General features: G+C 41.2%; 1 protein-coding gene across 3 annotated transcripts in view; it reads left to right on the top strand.

Moving 5' to 3' along the window:
• The window catches only part of atm (ATM serine/threonine kinase), a 132,250-nt gene extending 117,923 nt beyond the window's left edge, over nucleotides 1–14,327 (top strand). For all 3 annotated transcript variants that reach the window (XM_034168086.1, XM_034168084.1, XM_034168085.1), the window contains exons 61-63: nucleotides 12,630–12,693; nucleotides 12,772–12,914; nucleotides 13,305–14,327. In XM_034168086.1, the coding sequence (XP_034023977.1) occupies nucleotides 12,630–12,693; nucleotides 12,772–12,914; nucleotides 13,305–13,485 (388 nt within the window). In that variant the 3' untranslated portion in view covers nucleotides 13,486–14,327. The remainder of the gene's footprint in view (nucleotides 1–12,629; nucleotides 12,694–12,771; nucleotides 12,915–13,304) is intronic.
• The last annotated feature ends 482 nt before the right edge of the window (nucleotides 14,328–14,809 follow it).

Here is a 14,809-nt window from a genome sequence, read left to right as displayed (position 1 = left end):
AACTCGATTGAAATTAATAATCAGTATCAGAAAATAACCTTTTTAATAATTGAATTAAGTGGTTTTAGCTAACATGCCATATGTTTTGTTGTTCCCGCTTTTAAAATGTGAGTATTTGATATATTGCTTCTTGTCAGTGGAATCTTTAGTGTTGACTGGATTTTCATAATGAGAGTTACATATTTAACTACGGTTCTATGAATTCCAGATGACCGCAAGAGGGCGGAGCTTAGCACCTAGGTTATCCCATATGCACATACACAGAGGTCGAGATCTTATACCAACAAACTCACGTTTGCGGGCGTGACCTGGGTGACATCTGCCGACAGTATATAAGACAGTGTCACCCAGCTTTCTGTTCTTTTGCAATCTATCGACGAGACTCCGAGTGACAACCAACTCTGGTGGTCATCTGGAATTCATAGAATCGTAGTTGCATACATAACTTTCATTCTATTTCATTCCTTCTGACTGCCAGAGGGCATTGCTTAGCACCTGGATGATGTCATACCAGTAAGGTCACGAGGAATCTGCACTTACTGAACCTCAGTTGAAGTTTGATATGCAGCTGTCATCACAGGGTGAGGAGCAGTTACATTAACTCTGTAGAAGCGGGCAAAAGTACAGGAGGATGCCCACGTTGCTGCAGCACAGATGTCGCTCAGTGCAACACCTCTCAGGGCAGCCCAGGAAGTAGATATTCTCCAGGTTGAATGACATCTCACTAGAGGAGGTTGACGGGTAAACAGACTAGAATTGGTCTCTGCACCAGACTGCGGTCCAAAGACAGCCAAAGTAACATACTGGTTAACATGAAAAGCCAAACCTCTCTTTGGTAGAAAGGAAGGGTTTGGCAACAGAGTAACCCCTGACCCATCAGAATTCCACCGCACACAGTTCTTAGCAATTGACAGGGCATACAGCTCTCCAACACGCTTTGCGGATGAAATTGCAAGGAGGAATGCAGTCTTAACAGGCAACCATCTGAGGTCATCGCCTCCCAGCAGCTCAAATGGTGGAGAACATAAGCCCTCTAGGACCAATGGAAGATCCCAGGATGGCACAAGTGCAACCCTTGGAGGCCACAGCCATAGAGCACCTCTTACAAAATGACATATCAGAGAGTGCAACCCTATTGACAGACCACTGTCCACCATAATGTGTCGAGCAGCGAGAGCAGCAACATAGACCTTAAAGGACATGGCGCACCAAAATCATAATTTAGATTTAGGCTTTTAGTGACCATCCGATCATCCACTGGGATTACTTTGTGCACTTCCGTGACTGGTTTCAAAGTATATGGCATTCGCAACAAACAGCTACGGAGACGTCCGAAAACAAAGTACTTGTGAGTACTCAGGTGTTTCCTACAACTGTCATTAATACGAGAAGCATCCCAATGTGTGCTTCAGTGGAATGTAGAGAACTGAGGCACAGATTAATTCCAAAGTTGACGTAAGTGTGATGTCATGTTATGACTCCTTTTTAAAGGATAACTATTCATTTTGATGCAGTCATGATAAAAGCTGTGGCTCCACGAAGGTTGATGTGCACCTGCAGCCACGAGTCATAAATGCAGCCTGTCAGTAATAATCTCTGCTGCGGGTTCAGATTTGTGCACAATTAATTATGAGTGTTGTAATCAATAAAATAAAAAAAAAATACATCTGCTGCCGGGGCAAAATGAGCGTCTTGTCAACTATACACACACACACACACACACACACACACACACAGTGATCTTCGCAGCACACATCTCCAAATTCACTCTCTCAAAGTAAATAAAAAAAAAAAAAAAAGAAATCTAACCACAAAACACAAAAGGGGTAAAATGCTGAACATGCCAGACTCACCGTCATGTTATGGATTAATTCCAAATGTAAACACCACGCAAAGAAAGATGCGCACACACACGAGAGAGAGATTGCCAGCTGCAGCTGTGCCTTGATTGTAGCACGTAAAATAACATCCATTAATTCCTGGAAATGTATTTTGACTTTTTCCAATGTAACAAATCCATCTCCCTGTCTAGGCAGTCTGTTATAAACAGTGTCAGATGTCCACAGCTTCAGTAACCAGCATCCACACAAATAGCGCGGGGTGAAGCTTGTCATCTCCTGCCTGTAAATCCTCTGTAAATCTAAGCCATCACTTTCGAACGGCAGCTCAGAAGCTTCGTTTTTGGAGGGAGCAGGGTCGTTTCCCTCTGTCAGTCATTGCGATGTTTCTGTTTTGCTAATAAGGTTGTCACACTGAGAAAAATGCAGAGAATTCCAGAGTGAAACATTTTCCAGAAATGCACTTGCTAACGCTCAGAGTAGGAATAAAATACATCAGAGATCACGAATTATTAGCACGTGTGCGGAGACATTTACAGTCATGAGTACTTTTATGTTGTTTTGCTAACTGGGACATTAAACGTGAGACATGTCCTTTAATAGTAGAGACCGAAAGACCACTGTCAAACAATGTTTGAAGATAGCTGAGCAGCACTGGCACAGAGCAACGCTCTGGGTCAACACCCTGTGTACTGCACAATCCGTTAAAAAGCTTGAGACAACTGAACCAAATATTGTAGCCCCTGACCAATGTGGAAAGCACCCATTAGTCCGAGACCAAGGCCCACCACTGGTCAAGCTGTTTCCGGAAAAAATGATTTGATGGCCTTGTACTGGGTGTCAAACCTGATTCCTGTGGCCCCTTGGTGATTTTGATGGGCGGCCATGTCGGTCCCGCCAGTCATTTCTAGGAGGTCTACCTGTAGGTTGCTGAAAAGTGGACTGATAGGAGGGCTGACGAGCCTTACTCCGATCCCAGGAAGCACTTTTGTTTGCAGCGCACAAGCCATCTGCATGCTTTGGTTGGTGCCTGGAAGTTCATTATAATGAGGCATATTGCTGGAGAGACTTATTTGCCTGAATGTTCAAGGTCTGTTGTACTACAGGCCTTAAAATTTGGCTTGGGACAACAGGCAGGGTGCGTAGTGATCCCCTGCATGCCTCAGACAATTAGGATTGGGCCAGCCACACTTGGCGTGGGGCAATGGTCAGGTTGGACATCAACCTGCCAAGCTGTCATGACATGTAGGCGAAAGCCTGGAGCCAAGCATCACTCAGGCTCTGTGTGTCACTCTCAGAACTAGCATCCTGGAGAGACTGTGAGAATGCAAGGGCAAGGTAAGATAGGGAGTTCCTTAGAAGACCAATTCCAGCTGCTTTGTCATAGCTCTTGGTAAGGAGCTCATCAGTGACCCTATACTGAGGTCATGAACAACGGGCCTCTGGTCGGGCAGCATCAGCGGGTGCTACAACCAGGCTACTAATGACACTGTCAACTGATGGCATGTAGTCTAAGTAAGTCATACTGTGTTGCATCCTTCATTGCACACAGTGCCCTGCAGTCCTGTGGCAAATGGGTGAACGAGTTAGCATCAGACCGGCACCTCTGAAGCTCTTCAATATATGGTAAAGAGGGTGGGACATTGAACGCTGGTTTCTGAGTGACCCTGAAAAGGCACCAGAAGGAGCAGTCTCTGTGGGAGGAGCATCAGCATCAAGCCATGTCAAAGCAAACTGGATGGCCTGCTTTACAGCGGACAGTCCAGGCTCTAATGCCTGAGGAGACTCTATGCCTAAGGTGTGGGACTGTTACGGAAAGAAGAGGGGAACGCCACCCACCCCCTGTTCTTGGCCGTCAAACTGACCTGTCTGGTCAACACTAAATAATGACTCAGATGCTAGGATAGACATGACATCCTTATCACGATCGTTGGTAGTGGGGTGAGTCAGCTCCTTCTCACTATAGTTACAGGAAGGCCCCAACTGCTCTGGAATAGCAGAAGCCACAGGAGGCTGCATACTAAGGAGCAATGATTTCATTTGAGCAAATTCAGAGGCTAGTGTGTCAACCTTATCAGACAAGAGCAAGCCATGGCTACTCTTCTTTGCTGTAGCAGTAAGGGCCTCAGCATGTGGGCGCTGATATAATTTGGAGGCCAGTATTGCAGAGGGCATCTCAACTTCAAACCTGGCCTGTCTGGTCGACCTCTCAGCCGATGGTATGGAAATGCAATTGAAGAAAGCATATTCTGTGAGTGTCATATGTCCAGGCCTAAGACATGGTGGGCATAAATTATGGACAGTCTCCGGGATCAGAGAAGCCAAACAGCGACTGCATGCATGCACCAACACGGTCAGCATTGTGTGTGCGTAGCAGTAAGTGAAGCACATTCAAGACACTACGTAGGCCAAATGCGGTAAAACGGGGGCCGGAAAGCACACTCAGTCCACCAGTGACTTAAGTCTGTGCACTCACAGTGCCTCAGACTCACAGCCAGTTGTCACAATGTTGGAGCCCCAAATGGTGGTGTCGTAGGGAGCGAGGAACACTTGCACTCCAGCGGCCAAAGTGCAGTATGTCCCGGCTACAGCTGCTGTTTCAACCAATCGGTAAACACTTGCAACAAGCAGTTTAATTTTGAAAAATACTCCAGAGGTCCATGGGACATACGTTAGACTAACACAGACATTAATGGCAATGAGCCAAGCCACCAAAATGCCGGTACAGCAAGAAGCAGAAAAACACGCACCACAGCGGCCGTAGTCTGCGGTATTTCCTGGCTACATTGTGGGAAACACTCGCAATGTGTAGGTCAATCCAAAAACATACGGCAGCGGTCTGTGAACTAGCACAAACGTTAACGGTAACAAGTTGAGGAGACGATATGGACAACCATCGTAAACAGTAACAAGTTGAGCCACCAACATTTCCTCACCGTGAGTGGTAGCCTAGCTGAGACAAAAGAAAGAAATCATCATCTTGCAGCCTCTGGAAGATGCGTATGCATAGCTCCAACCAAAATGATTGCGAGGCTCTGACAAGACAAGCGATCTAAATCAATTCGACCTTCTGCTCTCATGAGAGAGATGGAACGCAGTCTTATATATTGTTGGCTGGTGTCACCCAGGTCACGTTCACTAATGTGACTTTGGTGGTATAAGATCTTGACCTCTGCACATGCACGTGTGGGATAATCCAGGTGCTCAGCGCTGCCATCTGGTGATCAAGAAGAATTAAATAGAACATCTTTTTAAAACTTTTGGCACCACCTAGCATTATGTTGCGCCATCCAAAGACTGTCTGCGGATGATACAGTCAAGAGCATCATCTGTCCAGCCATTTCGACATTTGCAACTATTACTATCTCCAAAGCTCTTGGACCCAAACTGTCATCTTCACGTATGGTTAATCTCACTGGGTGATTGATCACCATAGCAGTTGTGACCTGATAGGAATATTAATTAGGTACCAGAGTCAAGGAGTACAAAAAAAATATTGGGTCATACAGACTTGAATTAGGCACACAGAATTCTGATAGGAAGCCAGTGAAGAGAAACCAAAACAGGTGTGATTTGATCAAATCTCCTGGTTTTAGTAAGAACTCCAGAAGCTGTTTTGTGAATCATCTGAAGAGATTTCATATGTTCATGTGTTTTATTAGTACTTTCACCCATTGACTGAGCATATGCTTCACATTAATGTTGGACAAGTCCACCAAAAGATTGATTTATTAAAGGGGATAGAGAATCAAAATCATCTTTTTCATGTTTTTGGTGTTAGTTCAGAGTCTCCCCGCTGTGGGGAATACACACGAAGTGCCAGCAAGTTTCAGAACCTCTGTTTGAAGTATTTCTCCTTTTTTGAATTGCCCCTAGAAAACAGGCCAATCCGTTTTTGAGAGAAAACTTACGTCACTTTTTCACCAATAGCCCCCCCACACCCACCCCCACCCCCTTTCACACATGCCCCTTTGAAATTAATTATCGCCCCTCTCCTGCCGACAGAGAGCCAAGTAGAACAGCACAGAGAGAGAGAGAGGGAGAGAGAAAGGGAAAAGTGTGAACAGCAGACACTACATGCTGTAAAAAAGCAGCAAAGCAATTTTAATCAACGATCATCTTCACCACACAGCTTCAGTGAAACAATAAAGTGTGAAAAACTGATTCAGAAAGTTTTTCATCCAGCATCTCATCATTAAAAGAGCAAATCTACTCCTTTACTTCTTCCAGAATTTTTTATTTTATTTATTTTATTTTATTTTACTGTTGTTTATGCACCAATGACCCCAGATCAAATTAATTATGTGAGAACTTACTTGGCAATAAATTTAATTCTGATTTGACAGTCAAATAAGTCCAGATTTATCTCTTGTTCAAACAAGACAATTAGGGGTTATATTGTTTTTTGTTGTTGTTGTTGTTGTTTTAATAAGTATGCAGTCCCACTCAAAAATTTTGAAAAAAAAAAAAGAAACTGTCAACAGAAAAACTCTGCCTGTCTTACTGGATTAAAGGTACAGCGTGTCATTTTTAAAGAAGAGAGCAAATGTTATGTCCATCAAGTATTAATGTGTTTTTAAACTTTTCAATGTTATTTATTTTCTTAACTTACACAGAAAAATACAAGAAAGAACATTGATATTACAATATAAGTGTAATTTTTTTTGTCTATTATTCTTGCTTTCAATGCATCTAAAACCAGTCAAAATGGCTCGCAACGCGCCGCCTCGGGCGATAATTGCCAACAGCACCGCTATACTAAACATTTCTGGGGAGAACCCTGTTTAAGAAGTGTACTTTTTGTGCTTTCAATGAAATTGATAAATTAAGAAAATTTACAGCAAAGTCAGAGTTGACAAAACTACGGAGCCCACCTCGGGACATGGTGGTTAATTTTTTTGGCCCAAATTATTGCGTTTTTCAGCTACTGTCATTTATTAAAGATACCACAGATTTTCTTAATAAATTAGAGGCGATACAGAGTGTTACAAAAGAGGACCTTGTCTGCACAATGGACGTAGCCAGTCTGTATACAAATGTACCACATGTTGAAGGGCTACTAGCATTGAAGTTTTTCCTTGATACAGGAGATAATTCTGTCCCTCCCACGAGCTTCCTTTTGGACATGTCTGAACTTATTTTGAATAGAAATTATTTCAAATTTGAGGATTCCTATTTTTTACAATGTCAAGGTGCTAGTATGGGCAGTGTATGTAGTCCAAATTATGCCAATTTATTTATGGGCAAGTTTGAAGAAGATTTTGTATACAATAATAATCCATTTTTACCGTTTTTAAAGTGTTGGTTTCGCTACATAGATGATATCTTTTTCATTTTTTTGGGAACTGTGGCTCAACTTGAGGATTTTAAGGTTTAGATTGCTTCTAGGATGCCTACTATTAAGTTTACGCTAGAATTTAGCTTTGATTCTGTTTCTTTTCTTGACGTGAATGTGTTTAAGGATGACTATTTTAGTACCAGTCTGTATAAGAAAAAGACTGACTCGAATAGTTATTTGCATTTCACCAGTTATCATCCATCTGGTCTTAAAAAGAGTCTGCCTTTCAGTCAATTTTTGAGAGTAAGGAGAATTTGTAGTACTGAGGAGAGTTTTGATGTACAGGCAGAGGAACTCTATAATAGATTTCTAGTAAAAGGATATGACAAAAAGACACTGGTGGACTGCTGGCACAGGGTCAAACAAATTGAAAGACGGTCGCTTTTAACTCCTAAACCTCATCTGTCCAATACTTCACGGTTGGTCTGTGCCACTACTTTCTCGGATATCACACTAGATCTTAAAAACAGTGTTAAGAAATACTGGTACATTTTGTCAAGTGATCCACAAGTTGGCCATTTGTTTCAAGAGTTGCCTATATTTGCCCATAAGAGAGCCCCTAACCTGAGAGACAAGCTTGTTAAGACAGACACATACATGCACCCGGAACATTTTTTGTCTTCACTTCCTAATGGGAATTATCCTTGCCCGGGTTGTGTTCAGTGTAACGCTATGATTAAGGGAAACTGCTTTACACATCCACATTTGGGCCGTAAATATTTGGTGAAGAGCAGGATTTCCTGCAAAACTAAGTTTGTTGTTTACTTGCTAAAATGCCCTTGTGGCCTGTGTTATGTGGGCAAGACTAAGAAAGAACTAAAGACTCGCATCTCGGAACATAAAAGTAACATTAGGAACAGAGTTGAAAAGTCTAAGGTGGTGAGACATTTTTTGAGTGCTGGCCACGATGTATGTTCTCTCAGATTTCAAGGTATAGAAATGGTTGAACCCCCTAGACGGGGAGGTAACAGGGAGAAGCTTCTATTATAGCGGGGGGCATTTTGGATACATACACTGCAAATGGAACTTCTGAGGGGAATGAATGAGGAATTACTGTTGGGCTGCTTTCTTTAAATTTGTATGTGTCATAGGTTTTCTATTTGTGCCTACTTTTTTGGCCTTGTACTTATATATATATATATATATATTTTTTTTTTTTTTTTTTTGAGGTGTGTTTTTTATCCTTTACTATGCCTATTTGGTTTTGTAAAGGCTTGATGTGTGATTTTTTTTTTTTTTTTTTTTATATACTGTATATATTTGTATTGTTTCTATTTATGAGCTTCATTGTTATTGATATGTTTTTGTATTTTTTCATGAATGTCTTTTTATATACTGTTTTTTTGTAAGTGTGTAGCCCTAAGGACAATAGTTTCAGTTTGAGCCTTTGTTCACTGGTGCCCATATATGGTATATACAACCCCTGGCAAAAATTATGGAATCACCGGCCTCGGAGGATGTTCATTCAGTTGTTTAATTTTGTAGAAAAAAAGCAGATCACAGACATGACACAAAACTAAAGTCATTTCAAATGGCAACTTTTTGGCTTTAAGAAACACTATAAGAAATCAGGAAAAAAATTGTGGCTGTCAGTAATGGTTACTTTTTTAGACCAAGCAGAGGGAAAAAAATATGGACTCACTCAATTCTGAGGAAAAAATTATGGAATCATGAAAAACAAAAGAACGCTCCAACACATTACTAGTATTTTGTGTAGCCCTAAGGACAATAGTTTCAGTTTGAGCCTTTGTTCACTGGTGCCCATATATGGTATATACAACCCCTGGCAAAAATTATGGAATCACCGGCCTCGGAGGATGTTCATTCAGTTGTTTAATTTTGTAGAAAAAAAGCAGATCACAGACATGACACAAAACTAAAGTCATTTCAAATGGCAACTTTTTGGCTTTAAGAAACACTATAAGAAATCAGGAAAAAAAATGTGGCTGTCAGTAATGGTTACTTTTTTAGACCAAGCAGAGGGAAAAAATATGGACTCACTCAATTCTGAGGAAAAAATTATGGAATCATGAAAAACAAAAGAACGCTCCAACACATTACTAGTATTTTGTTGCAAAACCTCTGGCTTTAATAACAGCTTGCAGTCTCTGAGGCATGGACTTAATGAGTGACAAACAGTACTCTTCATCAATCTGGCTCCAACTTTCTCTGATTGCTGTTGCCAGATCAGCTTTGCAGGTTGGAGCCTTGTCATGGACCATTTTCTTCAACTTCCACCAAAGATTTTCAATTGGATTAAGATCCGGACTATTTGCAAATTAACACCTGCATCAAATCAGATCTGCTCATTGACAGTGACCCTATGCCATGACATTGACCCTATGTGTCTTTTTGCAAGGAATGTTTTCACAGTTTTTGCTCTATGGCAAGATGCATTATCATCTTGAAAAATGATTTCATCATCCCCAAACATCTGTTCAATTGATGGGATAAGAAAAGTGTCCAAAATATCAACGTAAACTTGTGCATTTATTGATGATGTAATGACAGCCATCTCCCCAGTGCCTTTACCTGACATGCAGCCCCATATCATCAATGACTGTGGAAATTTACATGTTCTTCAGGCAGTCATCTTTATAAATCTCATTGGAACGGCACCAAACAAAAGTTCCAGCATCATCACCTTGCCCAATGCAGATTCGAGATTCATCACTGAATATGACTTTCATCCAGTCATCCACAGTCCACAATTGCTTTTCCTTAGCCCATTGTAACCTTGTTTTTTTTCTGTTTAGGTATTAATGATGGCTTTCGTTTAGCTTTTCTGTATGTAAATCCCATTTCCTTTAGGCGGTTTCTTACAGTTTGGTCACAGACATTGACTCCAGTTTCCTCCCATTCGTTCCTCATTTGTTTTGTTGTGCATTTTCGATTTTTGAGACATATTGCTTTACGTTTTCTGTCTTGACACTTTGATGTCTTCCTTGGTCTACCAGTATGTTTGCCCATGTTGTTTGTATTTGGTCCAGAGTTTAGACACAGCTGACTGTGAACAACCATCTTTGCAACATTGCGTGATGATTTACCCTCTTTTAAGAGTTTGATAATCCTCTCCTTTGTTTCAATTGATATCGCTCATGTTGGAGCCATGATTCATGTCAGTCCACTTGGTGCAACAGCTCTCCAAGGTGTGATCACTCCTTTTAAGATGCAGACTAATGAGCAGATCTGATTTGATGCAGGTGTTAGTTTTGGGGATGAAAATTTACAGGGTGATTCCATAATTTTTTCCTCAGAATTGAGTGATTCCATATTTTTTCCCCTCTGCTTGGTCTAAAAAAGTAACCGTTACTGACTGCCACAATTTTTTTTTTTTTTTCCTGATTTCTTACAGTGTTTCTTAAAGCCAGAAAGTTGCCATTTGAAATGACTTTAGTTTTGTGTCATGTCTGTGATCTGCTTTTTTTCTACAAAATTAAACAACTGAATGAACATCCTCCGAGGCCAGTGATTCCATAATTTTTGCCAGGGGTTGTACAAGCCACAGCTGTTGATGTAGACCTTTATATATTGGTAGGCCTCATTTTGGTACTCTTACGTGTTGATGATGGCTCTTTTTTTGTTTTGTTTTGGGGGTTTTTTGCAGTGTAAATTTTTTTGTAGTGTATTTTCTCTACAGTGGGCTTTTTCTTATTTTTCTTATTTTTTTTTATTTCCTTCTTATTATTATTATTATCCACTTTTGAATGTTTTGGTTTATTATTAGTAATGTCTGCATTTGCATGTCTTGTGGACTTCTACGCCTGTTTTTGATGGGTGTTACCATAAAAGACGTCATTTCCTGAACAGCCTTATGCTGCGTTTACACATAATGACAAGTCACGAATGCCACGAAGTACACATTCTTGGCCGCTGATCACGAATGTGATGATTCGGGGCAGAGGCCTCAGGTGTCCTCAGGAACTGCTGCAACCTGTTACCACACGTTACGATTAATGGCACATGTTGCCGGAGAATTATCAGGAACCATTACGCACGGTCAAGAATAGTGTTCCGCATTGTTACGCGCTATCGCGCGCTATTGCGCGTAACAGCGCATCGTTAAGTTCTGTCACGTTGTGAACGAGGTGAATTGTCTCCACACACACACACCCATATTCATCCAACCGAATTCAGATCGCTCCAGTTTTTCAGAAGAACTTTGTGACTGCATGCGTAGTTGGGCTCTGTGCCATGGAGTGGCGCAGAGAGGAGGAGGACAGAGCCAGATGTGTGGCTTCTTGCGGCTCTCGTCTCGTGCATTTTCCCAAACATCAGGCGCATGCAGCAGGTGGAACACCTGCAGGAGCAACCCGAGGAGCTTCAGCAGGAACTGTGGACCGACATTTGGAGCCGAGTTTAATGTGACAGAAAACTGATTCGTCGTGGCGTGCAGTGAAATGTGACGCTGCGTTACAAGTTATGTCAAAACTTGACAGTTTCCGTGTCACTTCGTAATAACGCATGACAGTTTGGGCGCCAAGAACCATCACAGGAACCACTACGAACGTTGTCACGTTCTATTAAGGATCACTACTCATCAAGACGGATCAGTACGCTCATTTGCGACCTCCACGACATGAGACGAAATGAGGGTGGTGTGTGACATTCGTGGAAGATTTTTTTGACAGGCAAAAACATGCTCCACGAATATCAAGAATATCACACACCAACACGCACTATTAAGAAACCTATTCAGATGCGTTAAGTCACGTTAAGAATGTCAGGAATGTGTCACGAATGACAGAAAAATGACATTCGTAACGCGTCTTGCTTATGTGTAAACACACCTTTACACACTGATGAAGACCTAGTCGAAACGCGTCTGTGCTCCTGTCGCCGTGCCGTGAGTCATTAAAACCTTTATTAAGAAGGACACTTGAGTGTTGCTGGCTATATTTTTACATTGACCAAATTATTGCGTTCCCTCGCAATAACCTAATATGTTAAATCTCATGGCTATCAGAGCACACAGTGAGTGGAATCAGGTGGGGGAAGACTGAACGCATATGCGCGCGCACGCACACACACACACACACAGAGCAACGGGATTCACTAGGGGACAGTAAAAAAAAAGAAAACAAACGTTCATAAGGCACACTAACAGGTGTTGCTACTTACTATCACTGTTGTATAAATAAACTATATTTCATACGGAGTCTTACAGCTGTGCAAGTTGTAGCAACTTACTGTCTCATCAAGAAACCACCATGTCTCTAGGTGGGCTCCGTACAGTGACATACTGGAAAAAAAAAATTAAATGTTTGCATAATCAATTAATTGTCAAGGTCATTGATGAACTAAAATTGGTTTGACCAAACTGGAGAAAAACCTCAATTGTTTACAACTTCTCAAACATTTCTTTATTTTATAGCTAATATCTTTGGTTTTTAAACCGTTGGACAAACAGTCTTAAAACCTTGAGGAAACTGATGAGTATTTTGTTTACTTAGATGTTGCGAGAAGACCATGGAAATGATGAGGAGCTCTCAAGAAGCTCTTCTGACGATTGTACAGGTACGATGATGGAACAACATGCTGTTTGCTGTAAATCCTTCTTTAATGTGCACTGCTCTGTATTTGTGTGTTATCTAGGTGCTGCTCTACGACCCTTTGTTCGACTGGACCATGAACCCTCTGAAGGCCTTCTACTTGCAGCACGATGAGCAACACGAGCTCAACGCAACTATCAGCTCTACTCTGGGAGGAGACGATATGGACAACAACCGTAAATCCAGGTGAGCAGATTTTTTTTTTTTTTAGGTTAAACTAGCTTTGCCCAAGAAGTTTGGTATAGTTGCACCAAAGAAGAGATTTGAAGAGTATACGCTTAGTCTGAGAATGTTTCAATTGCAAATTAATTAGTAAGAGTACATTTCAGATTCTCATTTATTCACTTTAGAACATCAATAAAGTAACCAGAAACCAGACTGAAGTGCTACATTGTGTAGTAACGAATAATATAATCACATATACAGAAATTCAGTGCAGTAATCCTGCTTTTCAGAGCAGGTAGCTCAGTGGTAAAGGTTTTGGGCTACCAATATGTAGGGTTCAGGGTTCGATTCCTGGTCATGTCCTTGAACAAGACACATTCTCATGCCCTTATGCTCTTTTACCTCCTGCAGCGACAGTCAGAGTGTCAACAAGGTGGCAGAGCGAGTGCTGCTGCGGCTTCAGGAGAAGCTGAAGGGGGTGGAGGAAGGCACAGTGCTCAGTGTGGGGGGGCAGGTCAACTTGCTAATCCAGCAGGCCATGGACTCCAAAAACCTGAGCAGACTGTTCCCAGGCTGGCAGGCCTGGGTGTAGAAGAAGAAACCCAACAATAGCCAGCATGCTGGTCTTTGCTTGTGCTGTTACAGAGTCATGCCAAAGATAGTGGCCAGCTGAAAAATAATGCTGTCTGTCATGATGCATGGATGCACAATATCAGCACTCAAACTGCTCAGACCCAAACAGGCTTTAGTATATAAACACTGTGATCATTTAGGGTGTCATACGTCCTTTAACTGTACTTTTTGTCCACCAGTTTATTCGACCACTTTACCACCAATTTATCCTTTTAAAACATAGTAATTTCAGATGTTTTAACACAATTCGGAAGATTACTTGGAGCATTTCTTGTAAATTACTTGACGATATTGTCTTTTGTGTGTGTGTGTGTGTGTGTGTGTGTGTGTGTGTGCGTGCGCGCGTGCACTTGCTTGTTCATATGCGGATCCTGAATATTTTTATGAAAGGACAAGAATCGGCCCCTAGTTTTGATGTAGAGACTGGTGAGTCACATTATTGGTGTTGAATGTGTGAAAGGGATCAGTTATTGTTAAATCAATACTCAAATCTGTTTTTATGTGGATCAAATACTGCACGTATAATGAATGTAGGCACACCTATAAGCAAAGTGCACTCGAAATGCCATTGAATGTCTTTTGTTTGATATTTTTTCCTTTGAGTCCTTTCTGATATGAGTTGCTTTCTTACTTGTAGCTTTCAGCTGTTAATATTTTGTAAGATTTATAGATTAGTTTGGGGACACAGAGTTGGATGACGGTTGTACAGTTTTCAGCTTCATCCTGTTTTGTATTTTTTACTAGTTTGGATATTTTAACTGATTGCTGTGTCACTAAATAAAAATTATAGTTGTACAAATCAGCACAAGATGAGTTTTACCTTGACAACCTTGACTTGTTATACAATGCATCCAGAAAGTAGTCACACTACTTTTTCCACATTTGATGTTACAGCCTTATGAATGAAATTCATATTTTCCATCAAATTTCTACACACAATACCCCATAATGACAGTGTGAAAAAAGTTCCTTTGAGATTTTTGCAATTTCATTAAAAATAAAAAACTAAGAAATCACATGTACATAAGTATTCACAGGCTTTGCCATGAAGCTCAAAATTGAGCTCATGTGCATCCTGTTTCCAATGATCATCTTTGAGATGTTTCTGCAGCTTAACTGGAGTCCACCTGGGGTAAATTTAGTTGACTGGACATGATTTGGAAAGGGACACACCTGTCTAAAGGTCCCACAGTTGACAGTGCATGTCAGAGCACAAACCAAGCATGAAGTCAAAGGAACTGTGTGTAGAGCTCTGGGACAAGATTGTCTCGAGGCACAAATCT

Source organism: Thalassophryne amazonica, chromosome 4, assembly GCF_902500255.1.
Source record: "Thalassophryne amazonica chromosome 4, fThaAma1.1, whole genome shotgun sequence".
NCBI lineage: Eukaryota > Metazoa > Chordata > Actinopteri > Batrachoidiformes > Batrachoididae > Thalassophryne > Thalassophryne amazonica.
This window is presented reverse-complemented; position numbering and strand designations above follow the sequence as displayed.